This window comes from Hirundo rustica, chromosome 20 (genome assembly GCF_015227805.2).
Source record: "Hirundo rustica isolate bHirRus1 chromosome 20, bHirRus1.pri.v3, whole genome shotgun sequence".
NCBI lineage: Eukaryota > Metazoa > Chordata > Aves > Passeriformes > Hirundinidae > Hirundo > Hirundo rustica.
This window is the reverse complement of record NC_053469.1, coordinates 10,828,523-10,853,039: the sequence shown is the minus strand read 5'-3', so window position 1 is coordinate 10,853,039 and position 24,517 is coordinate 10,828,523. Positions and strand designations below refer to the sequence as shown.

The window sequence follows — 24,517 nt, the reverse complement described above, 5'->3', positions numbered from 1 at the left end:
AGCAAGGGCTGAGCAAGGGCTGAACACTGCAGGCTCCAGGACAAGCTGGGGGCTGGCTCCCTCTTGGATTTATGTTATTCCAAGCACTAACAGGCACGGAACAGGTAAGCAGAGAGTCCTCCAGTGCTGTTTGGCATTCCTGTGCCACAGCGACCTCCTGAGCTGCAATGCCACAGTCCTGTCATTGCCCTTTGCATCTCCCTGGTGCAGCAGATGCTGTGGTATGAAGGGGGGCTGGGAGCTTCCCAGAGGGGTCAGGTGCCCCTGGTCATCTCTTGTGCTTGTCTCTTCCACACACAGTGAGTGGAGGCCAGCAGGCTGTTGCCCCCACATGGGTTTAGTCCCTCCATAGGTTGGTGCTGCAGCTTGGGAGGGGCAGGAATAGGCATCCTGCAGGCAGCGAGGGAAAAGCAGCTTATTCTGGAGGAGCTCAGAGCTGTTACAACCCAGGAACAGGAGTGTTGGATTTGCCTTAGCAGCAGCAGAACCACTGGAACCACTGACCCAGCACTGCTGCACTGGCTGCCATTGGCCTTTTGGCCCAGTGAAGCTCCAGCAGACAGAGTTCATCTCCTTCCCTTCCTATTACAGCCCCCCCATTCCCTTCTTATTTGGGAGGCAGGAGCTTGTTGCAGGGAGGCAGGAGGTGGGGAGAGCTCCCAGCACAGAAACCCAGCCACCCCGAGGCAATCCTCCCTCATGCTGTGCCCACCATCCCCGGGTTCATACACAATGATGCTGTTAAAACAGCTTTTATTAGTGGTTCTGACCATACTACCCCCTCAAGGAAAAAAAAAACCTAATTCACAGTGCCCGGCTGAAATGGTGTAGTCAAAAGGGAACAAAGTCCCACAAAACTCCAGTGGTGGCTTGTGCCCAGTGTTTGTCCGTGGGGTCACCGGGCTGGCAAAGCAGTGCCCAGGAAGGGCCTGGGCCTTTGCCTGCAGCACAGAAGCACAATTCCTGCTGCCAGCTCCAGAGCCGCTAAGAGCCAAAAAAGGCCTGGACAGGGTCAGCAGCACGAGATGGGTGGGGAGGAAAAAGCTCCCGGCAGGAGGGGCTGACAGGCCGTTTCCTCTCCAGCAGTAACGCCGTGGCCTGAAGAACTCAGCCTGAGCTTTGCTGCAGCACCGACTCTCCCACTGACCTTCCAAACGTGCTGCGGCAGGAGGAGCAGCTCCCACCCTGAAAACAGCCCAGACCACCCACAACTGAGCCACTGTCTCCACAGTCCCTCCTGGCACTACCTGGCCAGAGCCCCCAGTCCTGCTGCACACAGGAGCCAGACACCCCACAAGCAGACATTCTGATCAACACAGAACAGCCTCTCCCACACATAACACTTAATTCCCAGCAATTTATGAGCAGAACTGACCTTCCTCTCCCTTCCCAGGCTTTTCCAAGCATCCCTGGGGAGCTGCCATAGATGGGAGCAGGGAGCTAGCCTGGAATTTTCCTCATAAGGCACAGGGTTAGAGCAGCAACACAGGGCATGATCTGTCCCTTGGGACAGGCTGGAAGGGGGCTTGCACTAAGGGAAGAGTCCTGTCACTCCTCTCCCTCCTCAGCTAGGCTGTGCTGTCACCAGCTTCTGTCCTCCTCTGCAACAGCAGTGGATGGATCTGTCCCCAGGCCCTGCACACACAGGTATGAGAAGTTCCCCACAGCGATTCCAAAGGGCTCAAAGGTCAACCCAGCACCTGTCTGGAGAGCCCCTGGCCAGCACAGCAGCCATGGCTGCAAGAGGTTCAGCTTGGGCCAGCAGCCTGCAGGGCATTGGGCACCCCTAAATTCCTGGGCAGCAGTAGGGACATTGCAAACAGGCCCAGGGGCAGGTCAGGGCAGTGCCAGCATATGGGGGATAGCCAGACCCTGCAGGGCTCCCTGCCAGGGCAGAGCCTGATGGTGTTCTGGACCCCTTAGGGTGGTTGTGCCAGAGCCAAGGTGTGCGCAGGGCACAAGCCTGGCAGGCTCTGTAGCCACCAGACCCAGGCTGGGCACCTGGCAGGAGCTGCTGGTGGGTGGAGTGTGACCATGCTGCACAGGAGCCAACCAGGGACCCAATCATTGCAGGGTATTCACAGCTGGTTCCTGTCACCAACAAAACATCTCCTGGGGCACGTTCAGCCACTGACAGGGGTGTGGAAAGCCCAGGCAAAGGAGGCAACAAAGCTTTGAGTCCACCCTGGATCAGGGCCCATCCAGAGCTACCCATGGCCACAATAAAGCTGCAGAGGGCACTATGCAGGGATGTGGCAGCCAGTTCTTCCCCACTAACACCAAGAGAAACCTTCTCATGGCTGCTGAACAAGTGCTGCCCAGAGGGAAGGAGCCCAAGGACAGGAAGGGGACAGCACACTTTACTTCTCCAGCCCCCAGGTGGCTGCAGGCTCAACATGGGGTCTTAGTGGAGGAAGAGATTCAGGGTACTGTCACGTGGAACCAGCTGGCCCACGACTCCTGAGCTCAGGGACAGGGAAGAACAGTGAGGGAGAGCTGCTGCTGGTGACTGCAGGCCCTGTGGGAGGGCAAGCGCTGGCCAGCAATGCCCACTGCATGGGCACACAGTACACATCCCGCAGCCCGAGCTGGCAGTGCCCAGACAGACACGGCAGCGTGGCCACAGACGGGCATGGAGCACAACAGCAGGGAAGGCTGGTGGAGCTGTCCCACCGCTGGAGTGAAGCCAGTTCAGAGCCTGCGCCTTTGCTTATGAGCAAAGACAGCTCCCAGCACAGCACCCATCCCACGCAGCGCTGCTCGGCACAGCGCAGAGGGGGACAGGGCCTGGGGCTCTCAGGGTGCACACCAACTCTGTGTCCTGCCACAGGAGGGACAATTTCCACAGCAGATTCCCTTCTCCCTCCCTATAGGCGTTCTGGGTGCTGCCCTATGGTCCCTCCCAGGCAGCAGCACCACCTGCCCCATTCGACACTCCAGCACACACCAGCCATCACATACCCAGCGAGGGCTGGACTCAGGGCTCCCCTGCCCTGCAGCTGGGCTCAGCACCTTCCAAACACACCAACAGCATCAGACCAGTTTGTGTCTCTCTTGCCCAGCTGGCACTGCAGCTGTCACACACCCTCCTGGCCTCCCACGTGTGGAGCAACCAGCAGTGCAGAGCCATGGCACCCCAAAGCACACAACCTCCAGGAACACTGAGATCTCACAGGGAAATCCTAGACAGCTGAGCCAAAATCCACAGGAAGTGGAGCTCAGGCAGGGCAAACTGCTGTTTTACTACAGAGAGCTGTGGATGTCGGCTGAACTGGCAGAGCAAGAGCTGCACTGGTTTCCACTGGAGTCCAGACAGCAGCAGTTCAGACACCCAAGTCCCTGCAGGAAATCTTCCATATCCCACAGCCTGCCAGTGTCCACCCAACCCTCTCCTCAGGAAAGAGGGCTCCCATCAGACACCTTGTTTCCACTCAGAGCAAAGGTCCCTTTTCAGGAAGGGTTTTTCCCCTCTCTGTGCCTCCTCCTCTCGCTCTGAGACCCGCCTGAAGTGCAGCACAAGCAGGAGATGCCCTGGGCAGTGCTGGCTCCACTCTCACTGCTCCGAGGTCAGGAGGGTTAGAGGCCCGTGAGATCAACGATGGCTTTAATAAAGATGGCATCATCACGCACGTAGGAGTTCTTGGCTTCCATGACGGACACGGGGCAGAAGAGGGGGCAGCCACTGGCGATGTTCATCTCTGTGACGGGGCGCTGGAAGGATGAGGACGTCACGTCAGGGCGGAAGGCATCGATGATGTGCTCCCGGTTATTCTGGTCCAGAAGCATCAGGGTGACCTGTGGTGAAAGGTGAAAACACAGGGGAGTGGCTGAATTAAAGACACATGGGAGCCCAGCCCAGTGACTTGATGTCAGACGTGCAGATACCGGCAGCCACGGCCACCCTGCGCACCTGCAAACCAGAGAAATGCCTCTGAGTGGGACCAGCAGAGAACATCACCGCAGTAACATCCTGTAGAAATTTTCCCCATCCCCACATCCTGCCTGTCACTGCAAACTTCCCTGTGGCAGCACAGGGCTGTCAGACTGACTGAAAACCTACACCTTGCTCTCAGTACCAACACTGCACACAGTGCATTTCCCTAAGCGAGGGCTGTTGTCCTCTCTGCATCCGCTCGTGCCTGCTTACTCAGTCTCTGTGTGTTCCGCAAACCTGCGGTGCCCAGGAGCTGGGAGCTGAGCTCCTGACGTGGAGTGAGCACCTGCTGTCCCTGAGCTCTGAGGCCATCACAACCTTCCCTTTGCCCTCAACCCCTGCAGAGGGTCTGTGGGGATCCAAACATCCCGTGTCATCCCCTTGCCCCACAGTACACCTAGAGAACCCCCAGGACAGCCAACACAGAGCCCTTCCTCTGCCTCGCCAAGCGGGCCAGAGTGACAGTGCCGAGAAGCTCAAGTGGATGCCAAACCAGCCAGGCCGTGGCTGGACACAGTGGGCTCTTCCCCAGACCCACCTTCTGGTTGAAGGGCCACCGCAGCAGCGCGTCGTTGGGTCCCTTCATCACCACAAAAAACAAGGACAGGTGGGTCCCACGGCCGGTGCCGTCCCCATTCAGGTACACGCGCAGACACATCTTGTAGCCGTACTTGCTGGTGTAGAAAGCTGTCAGAGAAGTGTGGAACAGGCACAGTGAGGCTCCAATGCAGCACAGTCTGGCACCAGCAGATTCTCTGAACTCGGAGGGCTCTTAAGTCTGGGAAGAGCCAGGTCTGGGCTGCACCAGAGGTGGTCTGGAAAGCCCAAGGCCAGGCAGCGCAGCCCCTGGCCTGAGCAGACGCTGTGCAATAGAGCAGCTGCTGCCATTGCTGCAGGTGCTGCTGTTCCCCTGCCTGTTCCCTCACTGCCAGGGGAAATCTGCCACAGAGTTGGGCCAATCCTCCTGCACCCCGGTGCTAAAGGAGCTGTGGCTCATGGCAGTAACACCGGTGAGCAGGAGCAATGCCCCCCATTAAAGCATCTGGCTGGGGCAGAGCTCGCTCAGCACCCCTGCTGTGAGCTGGTGCCTCTAGTTAGGGCAGGGACTCAAGCAAGTGAGCTTTAGTTCTCATTTGGATCCCTATGGAATGACTTGGGCATGACTGGGATAGGATCTCAGGCCCTTTCCTTCCCCAGCAGTCTTGGGAATGCCTGTGGTGTGACAACAGACCTCTGTGGGGTCACAGCCTGGAATGGGACCTGCCACAAGCCACCCTTCCAGAGTGCCACAGAGCAGTGCATCTGGGACTGGCAAGGCTCAGTGGGCACAGGCAGAGATCAAAGGCCACAGCCCATATTTTACTGCAGGACTTGGTGCTTTTCCCAACAGGCAGACTATGAATAACAGAGACACTGTGCTCTTCCACAGGGTGAGGGACAAGAGATCAGGTCTTTGTCACTGCGTCCCTTTTAGCAATCCCCAGCTCATTCCCTCTGCTCCTGCCTCCCCACCTGCTTCACCCAAAGGCTCTCACGACAGATGACCCTTTTGCTAGTCCACGGAGAACAACCCCATTGTCTCTCTGGGCCTTCTCAGCATTCTCCTCATGCTGTGAATGCAATACCCATAGAGGAACAGGAGAAAGGATGGCTCCAGAGTGGTGGGAATAGCCAGGGAGATGGACCAGGCAGCTAGGCATCCTGCTCTCCCTGGCCCAGGCAAGGAGCAGAGCAGAAACGCAGCAAAGCCATCCCCCTACCCCCCCAAGACCAATGGGCTTCACCCTGGCTCGTCCCGGGTCAGGCCCTGAATGAACTTTCCTTGTACAATTTGCTGTTTTGCACTCAAGATTTTGCCCTTTCCCAAACCTTATGTCAATCACTCTGTTCTCACAATACTGCAAGCAGCAACTCCACTTCCTTTACTTTAACACAGCTATCAGCTGGTATTTCCTTGCCTTTATATTTAATGCAAACCAAACAATTACAGCCACTTCCCTTTCTTCATCCCATCCACAGCCTGCACCTCTCTCTGCTCAGCCCTCTCTTCCCTCTTGGAACAGCACTGCTGCCTGCTTCACTCTCCAAGACAAAACACCCGCTTCCACATAGAATATTTTTTTTCTTGGCCTGATTTTCTCAGCCTGGCCTTGGCAGCATGTCCCAAGCAAAGGACCTGCCACAAGACCCACACCCATCCAGCTGGGATGCAAAAGATTTTTGGGATTTTGCACACCTGGAGAGAAGATGGCAGGAGAGCGGCCTGTTATTGCCTCCTGACGCTTCCGGGCAAACTCCGTTATCTTCCAGATGAAAACCCCGTCGTAGGTGGAAGCCTCCATGTTGCGGATCTTCTCCTCCATCTCAGCCATGGCCAGGTCCTTGAGCCCAATGCTCCTCTCCAGCTGTCGGACCTGCTCAGTGGGACACACGGTGCAGGTGAGAAACACACCAGCTCTGGGGCCTGGGAGAGCCAGCAAACCCCAGAGACCCTGGCATCCCCTTGGCACTACTCCTTAGTGCGAGACTTTCTCCAGAATGGACAGGGAGTGTGGGAGGGAGAAATCGAACAACATAAGCCAATCCACTGAAGCTTCCTTTTGCACCCTGTCACTCTGGAGAAGATCCATTCATACGGGTCAGTGTTTAAGCTGGAAACCTTCCTGTAGCCAACGTAAAACTCCTTCCAAGGAGCTGCTCCATTGGCTGAGCAGCACAAGAAGTGAGGACGAGGGAAAAAATCCCCAATAACTCAGCATTTTGACAAAACTAAACTGAGAAAGAGCAAAAATCAACACCCTCTGGAGGATTTGTCCTTGCCAGCTCACACAGGGTCACACCAGATCAGCTGCCTAGAGAGCACAGGTATGCTGCAAACTGCACAGCTCCAGGTGCCAGGAACACTAGGAGCACTCCACAGACACTGCTGGAGCAGAGTGGTGGAGGCAGCTCCTTCACACCTCCAGCCTGTTGCTGCAGGCAGCAGCATTGATGGCACTCCTTTGGCAAGATCTGGAAGGTAGGCAGCCCCACAGATCCAGTGAGATGCAGCACAAGGAGATGCAGTGAAATTCTGGGTGCTCTGCCTCTTGTCCAAAAACTTGGCTGAGGAAGAACCCCTCGGTATCTTGCCCAGCTTAATAATTAACAGAGATCCGACGTTTTATACAGGTCAGCTAAATTCCAGCTTTTCCAGGGAGCTGTTGAGGGTCAGGCACAAGCACAAAGGGTATTTTAATTCTGCCTTCAGATTTGTTGAGTTTCAGGGCCAGGTGGTGAAGCCCTGCTAGCTCACGACATGGAATGGAAATGGAATGGAAACAGGAAACAGTCTCTGCTGGGAGTGCTGGGAGCCCAGGTGAGCAGTTACACACCTTGTTGCTCAGCGTTTCGATTTTCTCCTGGTCCAGCCGGTGCTGGCGGCTGTAGGCTTCAGCTGTCAGGGATACTCTCTCCACCTCCCGGTTGAGCACACAGACAATGTTCTCAAAGGTCACTGTTTTCCTCTCAAGGGCCTCACACCTTCCCAAGAGTTCCAGGGACCGGGAGAGCTCCGACTCCGAGCACAGTGCGTTTGCTGCCAGCAGTGGGGAGCTGTTTTGTGATGAGGAAAGGACAGGAAGGGGTTTCAGGTCCCCAGTATGAGTCTTGAGGCTGAGCACAGAGCTCAGCAGCATGTAGAGATGCTCTGCCAAACACTTCCTTTCATGTTCCAGGAGTTTTTCATTTTCCACCTACATGAAGAGAAATACATCCCCCATTCAGCATGTGCAATCTACAGTGTCATCATCCACAGAACCAATCCTCCTATCCAGTTCACAACACCAGCTTTAAATTTATGATTTACAGGGGGAAAAAACCCAAAGAAATAATTAAAAAATGTGTTTTGGTGGGGGTGGTGTAGGTTTTTGTTTTGTTTTAGAAATGCCTCAAATCACATACAATGAGGGATGCTAAACACTTCCCCCAGCTGTACTGGTCTGCTCTGCCTTTCTCCAACCCCTCCCAGAAAAGCTCTGTCAGATGTACCTAACAGCAAAAAAGGACAAAGCCTCACATAACCCCCTGGAGGAGGGATTTATATGAACCAGTGGGAGCTGCAAAAACTAAGTGATACCGAGAAATATGGCCTGGCCCCAGTTCTTTGCTTACAGAATCACTGTAATCACAAGTCATTACACACTTGCTTGGATTCAAAGAGACCTTCAACCTCATCCTGTCCCACTCACTGCCTTGGGCAGGGACACCTTCCACTAAACGTGGTTGCTCCAAGCCCCATCCAACCTGGCCTTGGACACTTCCAGAGATCCACAGCTCCTCAGGGCAACCTGTGCCAGGGCATCCCCACCCTCACAAGGAACAATTTCTTCCTAAAAATCTCACCTAAACTTGACCTCTGACAGTGTGAAGCCACTCCCCCTGAAAGTAGCACAATCACCAGAGTCCCAAAGCACTTAGGGTGCTCTTAAAGTAGGAGGAGATTTCTTTCCACAGGAATGCAACACCTGGGACACCCAGACTCTCTACAGCAGATGATGTGAAGCTCCATGCGCAATGGGTTTAATCAAATACCTTAAGGTAAACACATGTGACAATCTGAGCACCAGCAGTTTGCAGGTGAACTCTAAGGCTGGGACTGAAAAGCCCCAAGGTAACCCAAGAAGAGGAGCCCTTACCACCTCAGCACAGCCCACAGCCTCGAACCGGCAAGGCACTTTGGATCTACCACACGTCTTCACATGGTCCCGAAACTAGAAAGGCAGGAAGGAAGGCAGTGTTAAGATCTTATGTGTCCCCAGTGCTCCCCTTCCATCCCACTGACATTTGGGAAACTGCAGCCAAGTTGAAGAATGCCCAAGCTGTGGCTAACCACCAGCTGCCACAGTGCCCACTAAACCTGGGCTCTGCCCTCCATCAGGTGTGACTTTCACTGGAATACAAATACAGCCTTGACCCCTGGAGAAAGCTTAATTTCTCCTTTTCTTGATGGCTGGGAGGTCTCACTGCTCACCTGCACGTGCAAGAGAGAAAAAAAAATGGGTACAGGTATAAGCTGTGGATGCAGAATAATGAGCTCTCCCTGAGGAATGGGAGGCATAGGCAACAACCCCATGAAACAAGGGCACGTTTCATTTTTGGGCACTTCACACAACTCTGGTCAGGATGTGCTACAGGCTGGTATTTTTATCTCCACCCCCAGCATTACATTTCTGCAGAGAGGTGTCACTAACCCCTCAGCACTGGGATGACTTGTTCAGGTTCCCACACAGCACACGATTAATCCAACAAGCACTGTCACAGCTTCAGCTTGGGTTTAGTACACCCCTCACCATCAGATACCAGAGCTCTCTTCTGAACAATCACCACATTCCCTCCCCACTTAACTCCTACATCTGCTGCAACAGATGTCAATTAAAACTGGTTTTAAACCACTTTTTTAAAGGATTCTAGATCCATCTGGCTTGTGTAATGAGTCAGGTTACTCAGAGTTAACATGACAGCAAGTAAACAACAAGAGTTTGGAGAGATAAACACGGAAGTTAATATTTAAACCCAGATCACCCATGGGGACCCCATGAGCTGGCTCCCTCCTGGGCTTCAGCCTGCAGATAAGCTGGCATGTACCCCAAACCTCAGCCTGCAGATAAGGTGGGCTGCAGCCCTACCCCATCCTTATGCTGCCCATTTGGAAGAACTGCTTTGCTCCTCTTTTTGCTGTCTCTGCTCCCCTGCCCTGCTAAAGGGCTTTTTCCAACACTGCTACTAAAAATATTTGCCTGTAAAAGGCAAGACGGTTTCAGATGAATGCGCTTTTTGAAAATGTTTCCCAAAACTTGAATTTTTCAGGCTTTTGAGCCTTGTCCCAGGAGCCAGCAACCTGGAGATGCTATAGGCATGTATTCCATAGATGATTAATTAGCTATCAATTAATATAGCTGGAGATGGGCTCTCTTTCCAAAATTGCAGCAGTGGTTGATGCAGTTACTCTACACTGAACATAAACCCATGAGTGTGCTTTTCCCACAGAGGCTCTGCGCCAAGACATGGTTCCAAAGGAGGTGGCAGTAGCAGCACCAACACGGACCTGAGTGAGTGCCCCTGAGCCACATTCCCTCCCACCCATCCTTATGGAAAACTCACATCCACATTAACAGCTGCCACTCAGTTGTCCTCCCCACTTCATTTCCTAACGGACTCTGCTCCTCCCTGTTCCCAGAATGCCAAGCTCAGCCCACCAGGACACCAAATACCCCCGTGGCACAGGGTCGGACGGATACCTTCTCCCTGGGAATCTTCTTCCCACAGCCTTCACAAGTCAGCGGGAATTCAGGGCAGACTTCATCATGAGCCTGTGAAGGAAGGTACAGGAAACATTTGTTCTCAAATAAAAGCCCCATGGAGGTTCTTTGATGGGCACAATCCCACGGGGGTGGGTTTATATCTTGTAACAGCCGAGCGCTGGATTTACCAACCTACACCCAGACCTTGGTCACGCTGATCCCTCTGAGCTGCTGACTCATCCTGTGACCTCCAGGCTACCCCAGCTCTGGGTGCCTACATAGCCTCAACCTCTATTTAAAAGCTGCCACAATGCCTTAAAAAAAATCAAATTATTGCTTTGATGGACAAGATAATCAACAGGAAACTCCATTTATGGCTCTGCCAGGAGAAGACAGGTTGAGGCAGGTTGAGTGGAGCAAGCCACTACCTCAGCAGGATAATTTGGATTTTTCCACTGTAATGGTTATCAGTCAGCTGAGGCACAGGCCCCGTGCCAGCTCATCACACGCCAGGCTGAGCTGTCTGATTGTATCTTCACGTTTGAATTAGAATACCATTTTTCAACCAGAAAGAAAAATATTTTTAAACTGTTTCATTTACCAGTCCCTGCATACAAGCACCTGCCCCTGCAGCCAGAGTCAGGGTGGGGTGATGGCCAGAGAGGCTCAACAAACGACCAGGGCAACGTGATCCTCTGTCCTCAGGAGACTCTTGGGCAACAGTGCTAAATGGAATGGTGGAACATGCCTCTGCTTCTATGCCATTTCCACACTGCTTAAATCTTCTTGTTATACACCCACCAGTTGAAACAAGGCATTGGAAACACCATGAATATGCACATCAAAACTCGAAAGATAAGAGCACTGAAGTCTCCTGCCACGGTAGGGACAGAAAAAAAATCCAACCAGGAGCATTTCTAATGCAGCAATCTGAAAGCAGATGTTTGAAAACCTCATCACATTGAATCTTTGTCGCCTTCTGGGGGAACATGCGCAAACCTCACCCTGTCACACGTTGGGAAGTGCGCTGAAAGTGAAACCGGAAGTAGCTCCACTCCAGCTTCTCGGTCACTCTCTCCTTTTTATACTTTAAGTTAATGACTTAGGCTCAGAGCTTCACTGTGTGTCCCTGGAAAGATGACTGGCCAGCTGGCAGGGTCTGGGGGGGCATGGCTGCCCACAGACACAGACACTGCTGCCCACAGACACTGCTGCCCACAGACACTGCTGCCCACAGTCACAGACACTGCTGCCCACACGGACACTGCTGCCAACACAGACACTGCTGCCCACAGTCACAGACACTGCTGCCCACAGACACTGCTGCCAACACAGATACTGCTGCCACACGGACACAGACACTGCTACCCACACAGACACTGCTACCCACACAGACACTGCTGCCCACACAGACACTGCTGCCCACAGTCACAGACACTGCTGCCGACAGACACTGCTGCCCACAGACACTGCTGCCAACACAGACACTGCTGCCCACAGACACTGCTGCCCACAGACACTGCTGCCCACAGTCACAGACACTGCTGCCCACAGACACTGCTGCTCACATAGACACTGCTGCCCACACGGACACTGCTGCCCACACGGACAGAGACACTGCTGCCCACACGGACACTGCTGCCACACGGACACAGACACAGACACTGCTGCCCACACGGACACAGACACTGCTGCCCACATGGACACTGCTGCCCACAGACACTGCTGCCCACACGGACACTGCTGCCACACGGACACTGCTGCCACACGGACACAGACACAGACACTGCTGCCCACATGGACACTGCTGCCACACGGACACTGCTGCCCACAGACACTACTGCCTGCATGGATGCTGTTGCCTGCAGAGGGGGAGGAGGCCAAGTACCTGCCTTTATCCCACTCACTCAGAGGGGCTGAGCCCTTTCTTCTATCCACCTACTGCTCTCAAGTTCTAGAAGTGCCTGATAACATCTACCCCATGATCCACAAAGCACTGGCAGAACAGATGGTCTGGATGAAAGAAGGAAACTTCACTGCAGAAGCAACTATTTTAAAAGGGAGTATTTTAAACTTACAGTCTCCCATGCCAGCATGCTGGGTGTGAAACTACCACCCTCTCCACACTCCCACCTCCCAGCACTTATCCTCCATCCTGACTCCTCTCTGCACCACAATGCCCAAGAGTGGGCAGCCCTGCCTGCAGCACGGGAAGGAAACCAGCCCTGCTGAACTCAAACTGTTCTGTATGTAAATAGACACCCAGAAGCTGCAGCCAGTGCAGATCCAAACATTTCTGTATAAACAGTTTCAGACTCTTCTGGAAACCCCTGTTCCTCTCGTCCCACAAGGGTGTCAGAGCAGAGATGGATGGTATCGCTGCTGGAAGAAATCCAACCCAGCCTGGAGCCAAGAGCAGGGGTTGGCACTTGAGCCTGATCTGCCACACTCCACTCCCCCAGAAATGGGGCAATCCTCCTGTTTATATCTTTCTCAAACCCACAGCTGTGGCTTCTGATACAGGGATAAGCACCACTGACATCCAGGCACTTGCTTGCAAAGTTTTTGCGAGCTCTAGAAAGCCATGACTGTGAGAAGGGCTAGGCAAGAGCAGGCACCCTCCCAGAGGGAACCAGAGTGGAAATCAAGTCAGACAGACATCAGAGGGAAGGGACAGCCATGGAAGAATTCAAGTGGAGCTGGAAGAAAATGGCTTACCCAGTGAGGCACACACCAGCCTGCAGCATCCAAGAGCAAGAGCAGGAAAATCAAATGGGGCAGAGTTAACAGCCTTCAGCAACACCCGGTTCTTCCCACTCAATTACAACCAAAGCTGTTGATTGACCCACACATCAATTTCTTTCCCTAATAATAAACAGTAACCTGACCCCACAGACACCTGCCCATCACCCACCACCATCAGGCAGGCCATTCTCTGGGAGCTGACCGGAAAGGTTAGAAAATCAGACACCACTGCCCGTGGAAGGACCAGGGCAACTGAGAGGATCAGAGTCAGGGGCTGTGTGTGAGGGAAATGATAGAATCACAGAATAATGGAATGGGCTGGGTTGGAAGGGACCTTAAAGCCCATCTCATTCCACCCTGCTGCCATGGGCAGGGACACCTTCCACTCTTCCAGGTCATTCCAAGCCCTGTCCAACCTGGCCTTGGACACTTCCAGGGATGGAGCAGCCACAGGTTCTCTGGGCACCCTGTGCCAGGGCCTCCCCACTCTCACAGGGAAGAATTTCCTCTTAACATCTCGTCTAAATCTCTCCTCTTTTACTTTAAAACTGCCCCCCTTTTCCTGTCACTATCTGACCATGTAAAAAGTCTCTCTGCATCTTTTTACAAGCCCCCTTCAAGCACTTACAGGCTGCAGTGAGGTTTCCCCCGAGCCATCTCTTCTCCAGGCTGCTCAAAGGTGCTGGGCTCTCCCCTCTGCCTTCAGGCCCACTGGCAAATGGAGCTGCCCATGTATATTGGGAATCTCCCACGTCAGTATCAGGAAAGCAGAAAAGCTGTATATTTTTAAAATTTGCACTATTTGCAGACGAAGTTTCTCTCCGGACATTCTGGCAGCAGGATAAGGCCGTTTCATCTGGGACAGCAAGGGCAGCACTCTGCACTGTAGCTGTGCAGGGGAGTGCAGGCATACAGAGGGAAAAGCAGGTTTTAATAAGGGCAGCTGATCCCTGGAGCACATAGAGATCATTCATAAGGGGGCTGAGGACAGACCTCACTGTGGTCTGAAGCTTCCTCTGATCTCTGTTCTGTGTGCCAGTGACAGGACTCAAGGGAATGGCTGGAGTTGGGTCAGAATGGGGTTAGAATGGATATTAGGAAAAGGTTCTTCCCCCAGAGGGTGTTCAGGCACTGCCCAGGCACCCCAGGGAATGGTCACAGCCCCAAGGCTGCCAGAGCTCCAGAAGGGTTCGGACAACGCTCCCAGGGATGCACAGGGTGGGATTGTTGGAGTGTCTGTGCAGGGCCAGGAAGTGGAGTGCATGATCCTTGTGAGTCACTTCCAGCTTGGGGTGTTCTCTGGTTCTATGCAATGCCAGGATGAGCTGCTTCCCTACTTCTCCTTCAGTCAAGAGGGAAAACTGCAGTTTAATCTGATCACCATTTCATCTCAGGGCATCACTAAATTTGATTTCAGCTCTGGAAGATGCTTCTGCTGGAAGTCATTATCTCCATACCCTGGTGGCAGAGCAGGACATGCCCCTGCTGCCTGGCTGCTTTGCTCATAACCTGCCACATCCACAGAGGTCCAGTTTTTTGGAGGTCTTGTAACCATGTTAGGAATCCATCAGCATGATACCGGGTTCCCTCTCCAGCAAAGGGACAAGGCAGGCAGCTGGGAAATGCCACTGTTGAAGCAGCTGTTGTGAGATACCTCTACGAGAGCCTCTGGGAAGGTCACAGCAAAGGGCAGGGCTGGCAGAGGGACAAGGGACAGGCTCAGAGCAAACTGCATGCTGCAGCTCTCCTGCAAAATCCCCAGCTCTTGGAAACCGTTGGAAAGTCACTCCTAGCACAGCAACAGTAACCATAAGGAGACAGCTCAAGGGCTCGGCAGCTGTAAGAGAGCAAGAAAGAAGCAAAACTACCAGGATGGCAGAGGAAAGCCAGCTGCCACAGCACAGGGCACAGCGGCGGCTAGCAGGGCTTGGGTGGTCTCCAGCCCCAGCACTGCATGTGCAGCACTTGGCTTGTTGGACATGGTAGCCTGGCCACAAGGAAAAAGGTGGAATTCCCATGGAATTGTAGAGAAAACACTGAAAATGGCTCTCCAGAGTAAAAGAGGGAGTTCTGAGGGAACCTGAATCCTTTGTGCTAAGAAGCATCCATTGCTTTGTGCACCTCTGTCAGTTTCCCAGGGGCTCCAGAGCCTGCAAGATGGGAATGTGCCACACAAGGCAGGTGCTTCAAGATTCCCTGCTCCTCTCAAGTCCCCATGCCCTTCTGTGCTGCAGCTCCTCCTGCCAGGGAAGTCCTAAGCTGGTTCTATGCGAAGCTTGTTTGACCCTTTCCCCTACAGGTGAGTGGGGCTACCTGGCACAGGGTGACCACACGTCCAGTCCTTGTGCTGCTGCACGGAGCCCAGCAACACAATGCAGGAAAGCAGCCTCCAGTTCCCAGTGCCAAATGGGAATGGGAGATTTCTGAGGCCATCACACAGGCTGGCATCAGACACTAATTTCTCCCTTGCTGGGACATGCTGTTGACAGATCCAAGCAAGTTCACTTGGCATCACAAATACTCAAATTTCAAAGAAACTGCCAAAAGCAAAGATGAAGTTTGCATCAATAGGTACTGTTGGCTCCAGCTGGGCAGGCACTGAGGGCATGGGAACCCAACACACCCTCACTGCCGCTCTGTCCCTGGTGCCCACTTAAGTGAGGACAAAAGGCAGCAAAAGTCTTGTGGGGGTTCCTGTGGGCCTGGCCCACACCTCTGTTCAGACCCAGGGCAGGAACTCTCGCTTTCAGTGTTGAAGTTTTGTTCATTAGCTGTTAGGGCTGCACAGACAAAGGTTTGATTTGGGGACTGCTGGCAGAGGGACACCAAAGCAGTGTTTCAGGCACCGAAGACAAGTGTGAAGGCAAGAGTGATTTCTTAGGGCTGAGGAGAGTACAACGCTTTTGAAGCAGCAGTAAACACTTTCTGCCATTTTCTAAAATAGGTTCTGCCACTCCTGGCTGCTTTCAACTATGAACAAGCATGAAGAGGTGGCCCACTCCAGGATGATTTTTCCAAATCCCTCCCCAATTCCCCAAGCTGCATTCATAGTGAATGGTTCCCTCACAGCATAGAAGGCACACTTAGCACTCATCTGCATTTCAAACCCCGTGACTTACAGCTTTTCATTCTCCAAGGGACAGATGTCAAAACTATTCATTTTTGGGCCACCACAAGAAGGCTGAGCTGGTTTCAGAAGTGAAGAGCAGACCCTCTGCAGCCGGGGCTTTCCAACCCCCTCCCACGCACACTCTCCGGCACTCCCTGTGGCTTTACCTCCCACCACAGATTTGGACGGGAAATCGCCTCATGTCTGGGCAGCCAGCTACACCAATTACTGTGGGGACTGTAAGCATGGTTGGGATGTGTTTGTGGGCCTCAGCTCTGGCTCTGCAAATTAAGGGCGTGTCTGATCCCTTTTCCAAAAGCAGCAGGTCCTTTTGGTCACCTGCATGTGCACGTCAGGGATCCTCTCACCCGAAAATTGTCTGGTCCTGCTCATCAGGCTGGAGCTAGCTGCAAACTGCACTTTATCACCAGACCAGAATGCAGAGCCAAAACATTCAGAAGAAGACAATAAATGCTGTACTGGGTTTTAAAGAGAAGGCTGCTCACCCTGATACAGCAGCACCAAGCGTTCCCGCCACAGCACCTTGAGCGTTGTACCCCACACAGACAACACAGATACAACACTGAGGTGCAACTTTGTGGAGCAGGAGACGGGTGATCGAGCTTCAAAGACCAACAGCTCTCCTCTAAGCAATGTGCACAACCCTGAAGATGAAGTTTCAGCCTCAGCTGAAAATCACCACCAAAACCTGTAGGGGCATTCCTGGGGTGCAGCTGGGAGGGAGGGGCATGACAGTGCACGGGAGGAACCCCTGGCTCAGGGCCCCCAGCAGCACTTTTCAAGAGGAAGTATTCCCTAGATAAGGTGTGATGGGGGTTCTACAGCATCTCCTGAGTACGAACAGGGGGCAGAAAGGAATGCCTGGTTATCCTGTCCTTCTGGTGCCAGGAAGCCACATAGCCCAGAAGGGGTTGCAGACATCCTTTCTGACACCACAGGCTTTTGAGTAACATCACTTGGGTTCAGAGTTTTGCACCTTCTGCAGCCTTCCAGGTCTCACTTACAAAGAACTCTCTAAAGCCAAAGTGACAACAATAAACTCGAGGAAAGCACATGCCCCCCAGCATGGACTAAGCCAGCATGTTCCCAGACCTGACTGTTGCTCAGCCCCAGGAGCTGAACTCATCTGAGCCCCACAAAACTTAGTTTAAATACAGATGTCATGTTTAAGCTTAAAACTTAGTTCTCCTTCCTAAAATTGGACAATTTCATTTCCTTATGTCTCAGTTAATTCTATTTCCAGCTGATGAGGGCTGAGTTAAACCCCCTGTCTAGGGTAACCAAGGGAAATGCCAAAGCTGACCCCATGTGTACCCCTCCTCAGCCCCTCCTCCCATCCCAGTCCTGGGGGAAGGGCACAGGAAGGGAACTGGTGGGATGAAAAGCATAAATAAAAGGTGTATGAAAACTGACAACGATATGTTGATAAACAAGAGAGGGACGTGGGCAGCTAGAGGTACTGTAAGGCAGGAGGAAAAACACACCAGAGCCGAGGAGCCACAAACTCCCTCTCCTGGATATCACCAGGACCGTTTTTGAGGTTTTTCCTTTTGCTTTAACGGGCTGGGTTTCGTTTCTGCAGCCCTCATCACTCTTTGCTCTTGAATCTAAAGACCCATGCCCACAGCTGGATTTTCCAAATGTACATGCAGACAGACTCATCAGGAAATAAGGTCACTAATAGAAGGAAAACCCCTTCAGCCCCCCCACAAACTACTTTATCCCAATGCCACTAAATATGTACAAACTCTGAAAAAATGCAGCAATAAATCCAGACTTAAATATTTAATACGGTCCACACAGCTTGAAACAAAAGTGCAAGTCATGTCAAAGCAGACTGCACTCATTCAGTTTTGTGTTTCCCTTTGAGAGCCAAACTTAAGTCTGCCTGAACAGAAAGCAAAACTGAAATCCATTTTGCTCCTTTTTTGGAGGCTTAAGCTTTCCAGCTGCAGAACATTTTCTCCCCGTGTGTGCCCTGATAAGATTAGCAGACCAGAAGTGACAGTAACTCTTGATTTGCAAGGGGAGAGCAGCCTCTCACAGCACAACACACGATTTTTAAATTTGCAAACAGTGAATTCACTCTGAGGGACTTTCCATGTCCTGTCGGAAAGAGCTCTGAGGGACTTTCCAGAGTGGGAGTGCTGAGCTGCTGCAGGACGTTACCCACAGCGCAGCTACTTATGCAGCTCTTCTGCACCAGGCAGCTCTGCACAGTGGCCCTGGAGGCTGGGTTTAACCTTAGCCCAAGGTACCAAGAGGCTCTGGGCTAACACAGCCACTCAATGCCTCCTTTCCCAGCCCGCCTCAGCCACACACGTGGCTCTGGCAGTGTGGGGATAGCCCGTCTTGATTAAATGCCACAGGTCTTTGGCACGCACCTGGGAGAAGATAACACAAGCCAGACCCTGCCTCCTCCCACCAGTTCCTAGGAAATAGCCAGCTTTTCCTGAGAGGGCACAAAATAACGTTCCTTAGGCTGAATGCCACCAGGGCAGGCAGGAGAGATGACTCAGCCCCTGAGAGGAAGCAGCCGGCACTGCTCCAAATCCCCACACAGGACACCCCGAGACTCACAAAACCCCCTGGCAGGGAAGACGCGTGCCACAGACCCACAGCCCACGTGCTCCAGGGCCACACTTCTATCAATCATCCTTTGTCCCAGCAAATGCCAAACTGGGGCTTAGGAAGATCAGGTGGAGAGTAAAAACAAGGCACAGGCTCATCCATTCAGGAGCTCCATATCAGCTGTGTCTGAAGTACTGGGGCATCACATGCTCCTGCAGCCCTGATCCCAGGACGGGTCACTGTCCTTCTGAAATCCCAGTGGAAGCTCCGGCCGGACTCAAGCGCTCAAAACACTTGTCAGAACGCATAGGGAGAACTTTCGGCAGCTGAAGATTTTTGCTAAGCTCTGCCAGAACAGACTAAGACTTCCTTTAAAACCAGAAGAAAAAGTTCAGCACAGCTCATCAGCCACAGCACAAACAGCACTGGAAGTTGCTGAGAGATATAATTTGGTTTAGTATAATGAAGATGACCTCACTACAATCATTGCAGAAGACATCGGATTTCTGGGCACCAGCAGAAATTAGAGCATGGAGCAAACAATCTGCAGATGCCACAAGCACAGCCTGAACACGAAACCTCAGTACCAGAGTACCCTGTTCCCTGACATGCGATCCCCAAACTCTGCGCTGTCGGAGTGTTAGACTTTTCACCTGACACTTCTTCAGTCCCAAATCCACACCACAAGCCTCTCACAGATGTACAAATGGGGTACACAGCAGCAGATCCACTTAGCACTAACATCCTCATCTCTTGGACTGAACTTTGAGCAAACAGCAGAAGGCTCAGACAGCAGGGCAAGGAAGCAGAGCTGCAGAAGCATCTCTGCTAACAGGCTCAACAGTATGGACAAAACACTCAGGCCTGATGCACAACAGTTGCTTCTTCCTTCCACCTTGCAATGGCATCATCGAGAGAATCCTAGCGTCAGCCTAGACAGACTGAGGTTAAACCTGTTCCTGAAACACATCTCAGTCACCACCAAAGCTTTGTGAACCACCAGACTATCATCTCTATCTGGAGCAAGTGTTAGAGGGAAATAAAATGTATTCCTCTTATCTCAGACCTCCTGCGTAGTGGTTCTGCCATTTCAAGAGGGATGACAAAATTGTCCTTCAGGAACCAAAAGCTTCACGTACATACACATCCTATGGACCAAGCACCCACAGCCACAACTAAAACCTGATTTAAAAAGCTAGTGGGTGCTAGTAGTAGCATTTCTTTTCTCTCTCCTCAAGGAGAAATGAGATGGGAAAACCATCCTGTCCAGCAGCCTTGTGTCCCAGAACATCTTGGGGTGATGGGTGACCAGACCAATACCCAACATCCAGTCCCACTGTCCTGGTAGTTCTGGAGACAGCTGAAATGGGATCAGGTCACTTTCTGTGAGCTGATGGAACCTGAAGAGTTTAGGTTCACAAAATCCAGAGAAATTCACAACCATTTCATGGCACAGCAGCTTCTCGACAGTCTTGTATAGCAGAAAAGAGCTGCAAAGAGAGCAGGTGGTTCCCATCATGGAAAGGACATGCTCACAGGCAAACCCCTGTGATCACAAGCAAACCTGAGCCAACCTCAGTCCAGACTGTGCCCACAGCAGGGCACACAAGCCCTCACCCAGGGAACCTCTCCAGCTGACAGCGAAGTCCAGGGATTTGACAACTTCTCCGCACTGTCAGCAGGCACGGGCAACACCCTGAGCCTTCCACGGAAACAGAGGAAAGAAGGATGCAAACGTGCAAAGCCTTGCTTTGGCCTGTACCTCGTACTCTTTGATGGTTCCCTTCCAGGTGCAGCCACTGTTGATGCAGACAGCAGGCAGACTCTCCACTTCCCGCCGCGCCGCGTTGTCTGGGAAAGCCTGAAATGGAAGAAACAAGCAAACCACAAAATATTACCGAGGGGTTGCAGTTTTGATCAGGACTTTGAATTCTTTCTGAAAACTCCTCCCAGACCAGTTGCCCCATTGAGCCTCAGAGGTGTGTGAACAGCAACCAAATTGCTGTGACAGCTTTAAGTAGGGCACCGCTTGCACACACATGACCTGGATTTCAGCACTGAGGAGTCCAACACAGTAATCACCCTTCTCACTGCTGAAGAAAAGGGCTCCTAGGAATAAGGGGTTCTCAGGGCTCATGTTTTAAACAAAAACTGCCACTGGTATTACTGACACCAGTGATCTGTTAGATTTTTTTTTCAGTGCATTTTTCCTTACCGAGCTTGTTTCCAAAATAGAAATTCCTTCTTCATATATTCCTTCCTGGATACAGCTAGCACACTTCTGAGGTCCAGCACTATCAGACAGAAAAACAATCATGAAACACAACAAAAAAAATTATGATTTAACAATAAATTGATTTTTGGTAACTTTATGAAATGACAGTGTTTTCTTATTTTTTAAAGCAACACATTGAGCCCTTGCTTGTGTGTATTTTTGATGCCTATTTATAATTTTTTCCTTCTGCCAATCAATCATTCTATTAGGCTTCCATCACTCAAAGATAAGAGTGAGGCAGAAAACAAGGAAACTTCTCTGGAAACCCACTTGTCCTTAAACCTCTCCCATTTTGACACAGCAATGAAATGATGACTTTATGAGTCTGATAAAAATGGAAGGAGATGGGTGATAGACCAAGACTGCCTCCTCAATGGCAAAAACAATGCAGGGGATTCTGGAAAAGAGAGCTTTGGAGCAACAACAAAGGCAAGTCAAAGATTACACATTCCCTTAGAGAAGAGGTAATGCTGAACCTCAATGACTCAACACAGATCCCTAACTGAGAAAGTCCTGAAAATGACACTTTTGTCCGCTTTTGTTCTTGAAAACGCCTTTTCAAGCATTTTGTCTCCCCACTGAAGGCACAGCAGTTACCTGATGATTTTTTTCAGGCAATAGGAACAGTAGCGATGGCCACACTGTGCCTGGAACGGCCGCCTCAGGATGTTCTTGCAATCGGAGCACAGGTATTTCACCTCCAGTTTAGTTCCCAGGATCTCCTTTGCAAACCCAGGCTGGTTTAGATCCAAAGAACCAGGTGGAGAAGAGTTTGCTGCTGCCATGTGAACGAAAAGTTCTGGCTGTACCTCCAGAGACTGAAAATAAAAGTATTTTCTGCAACTGATTATAATTGCATGGGGGTGATTTGTCATACAAACTCTGTGTTACTCACAGATTATTAGACTGTCCCCCAACACAAGTGAACAGACTGATGTAAACCACACCACAAGCCTGCCTTCACCTCCCAAATATGGGAGGAAAGTTGAATTTTAGAACTAAATCCAGAACACAGAGACAGGAAGGACAGACCTAATAAACCCCCCGTCCGAGCTGACTGAAATGCAGCCTGTTTAGAGATATCAAGGCTTCTTGCTCCAAATAAGGTAAAAAACTGTCTTAAAGATGATAAGAAATAAATATAATAAACTCATTTCACCAAAAACCTGGTGGGCATCACAGCCTACCAATGCCTGCTTTCACTCTTGTCAGCTGTCAGGAGGGACCAAAATTCTACCCAGAGGCACCTGGTCCCAAATGTTGCTGGGAGAAAGCTGGGCATACAGTGGAGCCCAGATTTAGTGGCGGTGCCCAGTTAGGCGCAGAAGGTTCTCCAGAGGAATGAAAAATGAGGGCACGAGAGGCACGAGCAAATTGGAAAGGGGGAAAGTAATAAAATGCTTTTGTTTTGGCTGCTTATGCATCTCACACCTTTATTCCCTGCGACTACATGCCACAGCCACCGAAAACACCTAAGGAGCACATCCGTGGAGCCCCGTGGTTTGGGTGGGAAGGAACCTTAAAGCTCATCTCATTCCACCCCCTGCCATGGGCAGGGACACCTTTCACTTGCTTGTGATCTCAGGCTGCTCCAAGCCTCGTCCAGCCTAGCCTTGGACACTTCCAGGCATCCAGGGGCAGCCACAGCTTCTCTGGGCAATAATGTACCAGAACCTCACCACCCTCACAGGGAACAATTCCTTCCCAATTTCCCATCTATCCCTGCCCTCTGGCAGTGGAAGCCATTCCTCCTTTCCCTGTCATTCCATGTCCTTGACCAAAGTCCCTCTTCAGTATCTTGGAGCCCCTTTGGGTACTGGAAGGGGATCTGAGGTCTCTCCGGAGCCTTCTCCTCTCCAGACTGAACACCCCAAGCCCGTCTCCGGGAGGAGCGCCTACGAGAGGAGACACGGCGAACCGGAGAAGAGCCCGCGGCTGCCCCGCTGCCCCCGTGTAGCCCGGGCTCCCCGCAGCTAGGAGAGCTCTCTGCCGGGCCGGGCTCCCGGGGGAGCGAGACCCGGCCCGGCCGCTCCCTGAGGGCCCCGCACTCACCGGCCCTCGCTCCGCGCCAGCACCGGAAGCGCCGCCGGGCCCCGCCCCCGGACACGTGTTGCGAGCTCGGCCCCGCCCATCGCCCCGGAACGGCCCCACCCCGGAACGGCCCCGCCCATCGCCCCGGAACGGCCCCGCCCATCGCCCCGGAACGGCCCCGCCCATCGCCCCGGAACGGCCCCGCCCATCGCCCCGGTACGGCCCCGCCCATCGCCCCGGAACGGCCCCGCCCCGGAACGGCCCCGCCCATCGCCCCGGAACGGCCCCGCCCATCGCCCCGGAACGGCCCCGCCCATCGCCCCGGAACGGCCCCGCCCATCGCCCCGGAACGGCCCCGCCCATCGCCCCGGAACGGCCCCGCCCCGGAACGGCCCCGCCCATCGCCCCGGAACGGCCCCGCCCATCGCCCCGGAACGGCCCCGCCCATCGCCCCGGAACGGCCCCGCCCATCGCCCCGGAACGGCCCCGCCCATCGCCCCGGAACGGCCCCGCCCATCGCCCCGGAACGGCCCCACCCCGGAACGGCCCCGCCCCCGGAACAGCTCCGCCCACGGCAAACGGCCCCGCCCATGACAAACGGCCCCGCCCACGGCAAACAGCCCCGCCCACCGGCAACGGCGGGACCCCGACGCCCCCCACACTGCGACACCCTCAGTACCATCACCCACCCCTGCGCTTCCCACACCCCCACACCGACACCCTTGACCCCCCAACAACGTCACCCATCCCTGCATCCCGAATGCCCCCAACACATCCCCACCCTGCACCCCCGACACCGACAACCACCCCATCATCGCCCACGTGTGCACACTCCCAACACCCCCAGATCAATCCCTATCGCCTCCCTCAACACCCCACCGTCACACCCAGCTATGCCCCCTGCCACCCCCACTGTCACCCCCCAATGTCACCTCCCCTCAGCTCCTCAGTGACTCCCTCACCCCGTCCTCTGTCACTTCTTCCCCAGCACCACTCTTCGCTGACCCCCCACGGTCTCCTGCCATATCCCTGCCTCAGGCGACCCTGCTGAGAATAAACCTAGACCCCCGGGATGCCCTCACACTCCCCCAGGACTCCTCCTTATCTACCTCCTGGGTTCCCTCATCCATCCCCTGAGCCCACCTCATCCACCTCCTAGGACCTCCTGGGTCCCCTCGTCCATCCCAGCGGCTCCCCATCCATGCATTGGGACCCCTTCATGCATCCCCTGCACACCCGACCCCCCCGGGGTCCCACCGGGGACAGCCACCTCCCGCTGCATTTCCCAGGTGAGCAGCCCCTGGTTCCTTGGAAACGGCCCCGAGGGAGCCCTGGCACCCTGAGGAATTGCTTTAAAGTCACTTCTGGTCATTTTGGGGGCCCTCGCCTACCTGCGCACAGAGTGCCATGGCCACCTCGCGTCCCGTGGCGCCAGCTCGGGGGACAGGTGGAGGCCGGCGGTAGGGAAGGATGGGCGGTGGCAGGACGGAGACGGCAGGACGGCGATGGCAGGAAAAAATGTCGTGTGGGGGAAACGCGCGGCGCAGCCC

The 24,517-nt window shown here is 53.3% G+C and overlaps 1 protein-coding gene across 3 annotated transcripts; it reads right to left on the bottom strand.

The window, feature by feature from the left end:
* Nucleotides 1-737: 737 nt before the first annotated feature.
* Nucleotides 738-24,495, bottom strand: TRAF2 (TNF receptor associated factor 2). 3 transcript variants are annotated; one of them, XM_040083402.2, is made up of 10 exons: nucleotides 22,989-23,035; nucleotides 21,534-21,754; nucleotides 20,877-20,955; nucleotides 20,424-20,522; nucleotides 10,213-10,284; nucleotides 8,611-8,685; nucleotides 7,309-7,668; nucleotides 6,171-6,348; nucleotides 4,473-4,621; nucleotides 738-3,795 (listed from the first exon to the last, which is right to left on the bottom strand). In XM_040083402.2, exons 2-10 carry the CDS (start codon nucleotides 21,719-21,721, stop codon nucleotides 3,577-3,579), a joined length of 1,419 nt encoding a protein of 472 aa, XP_039939336.1. In that variant the 5' UTR covers nucleotides 21,722-21,754; nucleotides 22,989-23,035; the 3' UTR covers nucleotides 738-3,576. The 3 variants fall into 3 exon arrangements, with proteins under 3 accessions (XP_039939336.1, XP_039939335.1, XP_058279105.1); XM_040083401.2 differs by lacking the exon at nucleotides 22,989-23,035 and adding an exon at nucleotides 24,359-24,495 and having other exon boundaries at nucleotides 757-3,795; XM_058423122.1 differs by lacking the exon at nucleotides 22,989-23,035 and having other exon boundaries at nucleotides 757-3,795; nucleotides 21,534-21,906.
* Nucleotides 24,496-24,517: the final 22 nt, after the last annotated feature.